This window comes from Anser cygnoides, chromosome 33 (assembly GCF_040182565.1).
Source record: "Anser cygnoides isolate HZ-2024a breed goose chromosome 33, Taihu_goose_T2T_genome, whole genome shotgun sequence".
In the NCBI taxonomy this organism is placed as follows: Eukaryota; Metazoa; Chordata; class Aves; order Anseriformes; family Anatidae; genus Anser; species Anser cygnoides.
The window spans coordinates 2,638,757-2,642,389 of NC_089905.1; the positions used below are offsets into that span (position 1 = coordinate 2,638,757).

The 3,633-nt window shown below is 55.4% G+C and overlaps 1 protein-coding gene across 1 annotated transcript; it reads left to right on the top strand.

Annotated features, from left to right (window-relative positions):
• Positions 1-1,971: 1,971 nt before the first annotated feature.
• LOC136788173 (putative small proline-rich protein 5) lies at positions 1,972-3,231 on the top strand. The gene is made up of 2 exons (XM_066986255.1): positions 1,972-2,127; positions 2,644-3,231. The coding sequence occupies exon 2, from the start codon at positions 2,665-2,667 to the stop codon at positions 2,941-2,943; it is 279 nt and encodes a 92-aa protein (XP_066842356.1). The 5' UTR covers positions 1,972-2,127; positions 2,644-2,664; the 3' UTR covers positions 2,944-3,231.
• Positions 3,232-3,633: the final 402 nt, after the last annotated feature.

A 3,633-nucleotide genomic window follows, 5' to 3' on the forward strand; every position in this document is an offset into this window, starting at 1 on the left:
CATTCTCTTTCCGTTTCTTTTCTCACTTTCCAGGGCCTTGGAGGTCTTCTAGATTTTTCTCTCCAAGGTTCTCCTACTTGACATGGGCCCCATTGTCCCTGTCCAGCAGCAACTATTCCTGGGGACATCAGGGGACAAACGGGGACATCAGGGGATATCAGACAGATTAGCAGAGGAAAAAGCTCTCAGCTCACAAATCTCCATGTGCATCCCAGGGGCTGAGCAGCACAAAACTCCCCCTCCTGACTCAGACCATCAGCTGCCCCACACACCTTCTTTGTCCCAGGCTCTGCAAAAAAAAACAACACCAAACACCACTGCCTGCAAACTCTGGCTTTGGGGCACATGCAGAGATTGTTCCCTGGAAGGGCACGAAGGAATTCACAGCTGTCCGTCCCTTAGGCAGTCCATGCAATGAGGTACTCCAAGCTCAGACCCACAGCCTCGCCACGTCACTGCCTTCAGCTTTTTTTAATGCCTCGGAAAAAAACAGAAGCCATGCACTCCTCCTACCTGTGCCACCACTGCTTGTCACTGGTGTATGCTTTGGAGTGGAGAAATGGCCTAGCATGTGAATGTCAACCTCACGTTAGATCCAGGTGCAGTAGTGTAGCACCAATCCAACCCCTGCAATTCCTTAGGATGGAGAAACCATCAGCCAATCCCTGCTGAATGCAACCGAGCCGCTACCAACACCCACATCACTCAAAAACTGCATTTCATCACTCCATGTTGCCCTTTCCTCTTGTACTCCCCTCAAAGAACAGCACGCCATCAGTGGCAGCTCCACACAGTCATATTTCCCTTAGCGGGACCTGAATGTGAGAGCTCAGAAACATCGGTGAGCGGGTGTAAAACAAGGACGCCCCACTTGGGGAAGTCCTTGCAGGTGGTGGAGAGAGCGAGGGGGAATGCCAGTGGGACGCTGCAGGCTGAAGCCTGGAGGCCAGCCAGGAGAAGCCTAAGCACAGGATGGGCACCCAGAGTGGGCAAGCACCAGGGTCACCGCCTGGGCACTTGCAGCCTCCTGGGGTTTGGGATCCACAGCAGAGTGACCAAACACCCCTCAGCAATTCACGCAATCCTCCCTTACTGCACAAAGCTCAGTGCAAGTCACTGCATCGCCTCTAACCTAAGGTATTCCTTGGGCTGTGGGACACCCGGGTTCTGGAGAGAAGGGAGAAGAGGTTCTGGGAGCAGGTATCCAGTTAGTCGGATGGGTAACATTTCCCAAGGGGGATGAGCTGTCACCTTCCTGGCTTTACATTTTACAGGCTGACTCAGGTGGGATTACAAATCCAGCCTTAATGCCCATCGTGTTGCCAATGGGGACAGCATGAAAACCTTCCTGAAAGTTCAGCTGAAAACCTCCCTTGCTCAGAATCCTTTGCCTTCCACACTTCCCTGCTCATGACGTCAGGTGATAAGAGGATAAGACAGGTGAAGGGAAAGAAAAAAGTCAAGGAAAGGAAACCTGAATGGCCACAGACCCTGCACAGGTTCTCTGAACTTCAGCACCAACGAACCTTTGATAGAGGGGGAGGAAGGAGAGGGGCCCATTCCCCTGGGAAGTGCAGGGGCAGGTGGAGAATCACAAAGAGTTTCCTTTTATGTCATGGCACGGCTCCAAGGAAATCCCAGCAGACTGCCCAGCATCGAGCCAGGGCCTGCTAATCCCATTTCCCCTTGTCATAAAACAACACCTCAATTAACGTCCTGAGCTGTCTCTTGCACACAACAGTGTGCCTGCTGCAGGAGTCAGCATTTCAGAGCCATAACGACATTTCTCCCCCTGATGCAACCCCGGCTGCCCATCGGCACCCTAGGGAATACCGATGAGCTTAGTGTCAGTCTCCAGGAAACGGGACAGAGATCGCTTCCCCCCTCCTCCTAGGGAAATCTCTGGCATTGAAAGATGGGAGAGAACACCGTGCGTCAAGGAGGAAGCACTAAGAATAGGGCAGCGCCAGCACGTGCCTCACTGAGCGCGTGGAGAACCCCACCGCCCTTGTGCACTGGTGTCTCATACCCGACGTGACCTTTGGGAGCTGTATAAAAGGCGGCTCAGCCCAGTGCTCCTCACTCGCTCACCATCGCATCCAGACACTTCTCCCTGCAGCTCCACAGGTAAGACATGTTCTCCTCCTCCTCTTCCTCCTGCTGCTGCTGCTGCTGCTAGAGAAAAAGCTGGCACTGGGGGCCGTGGTGTCCTCCTGGGTGTGGGCACATAGCTTGGTGTCATCTGCCAGCAGCCGAGTGTTGCTCCAGGAGCAGCAGGCGTGGGGATGGGGATGGCTGGGGCAGGAGGGGGGGCAGTGAGGCAATGGCAAGGGATGCTCTGGCAGCTTGAGCTCCCTGCAGGTGGCCCTGGGCCCTGGGATGGGAAATGGTCTTCAGGAGAGGCTGGCAAGGCTCCTTGCATCGACTTGGGGGACTAAGCTGCATGCAGGAGGGGCCGGAGCAAGCCCCAAGGGTGGGGCAGGGCTCAGGGTACATTCGGGTTGGGCTGGGAAGATGGAGAGAAAGAAAGAGGGCAAAGGGAAGAGCTGGGGAAAAGGTATAATGAAAGAAAGGAGGGGCTGAGGCTACGTGAGAAGTGCGCCTGGGTCTCCTCTCACCAGGATGATCTCTTGCTCCTGACAGCTTTGCCAACTCCCCGGAAAGATGTGCTCCCGTGGATCCTGCCACAGTCGCGAGACCTCCTGCCACAGCTCCCGCTCCTCCTGCCATGACTCAGGACCCTCATGCCATTCCACCTTCCAGAGGGAACCCGTGCCCCAGTTCCCCTGCGTGACGCCGTGCTGCCCCCCTGTGCAGCGCTACTGCCCCCCCGTGCAGATCTATTGCCCCCCTGTGCAGCGCTACTGCCCCCCCGTGCAGCCCTACTGCCCCCAGTACACCAAGAACATCTGCAAGCTGCCGCCAACGTACCCCAAGTACTAGCACCAGGATCCGGGCACCCAACGCCGGCTGCCTCCACCTGCACGCCCAGACCACGCAGCGCCCATTCTTACAGCTGTCCCGGGGACTCTGCCCTGTGCCTCACCATTACCCCACATGAAATCAGACCCAAAGCATCCCGCAAGCAGTCCTTCTTTTCAACGATGCAGGAGATGGCCCTTCCAGGTGTGCCGGGCACAGTTACCACCGGGAAGCCTTTGATGCTGCACGCTTCTGTTTCAGGCTCCTCTGGATGGGGAAAACAATAAAGCTTACAATTCATGAAACCCACATTCTCTTTCCGTTTCTTTTCTCACTTTCCAGGGCCTTGGAGGTCTTCTAGATTTTTCTCTCCAAGGTTCTCCTACTTGACATGGGCCCCATTGTCCCTGTCCAGCAGCAACTATTCCTGGGGACATCAGGGGACAAACGGGGACATCAGGGGATATCAGACAGATTAGCAGAGGAAAAAGCTCTCAGCTCACAAATCTCCATGTGCATCCCAGGGGCTGAGCAGCACAAAACTCCCCCTCCTGACTCAGACCATCAGCTGCCCCACACACCTTCTTTGTCCCAGGCTCTGCAAAAAAAAAACAACACCAAACACCACTGCCTGCAAACTCTGGCTTTGGGGCACAAGCAGAGATTGTTCCCTGGAAGGGCACAAAGGACTTCACAGCTGTCCGTCCCTTA

Excerpts from the sequence above, each read along its gene's own strand:
- LOC136788173 (XM_066986255.1), top strand. The coding sequence starts at position 2,665 with ATGTGCTCCCGTGGATCCTGCCACAGTCGCGAGACCTCCTGCCACAGC.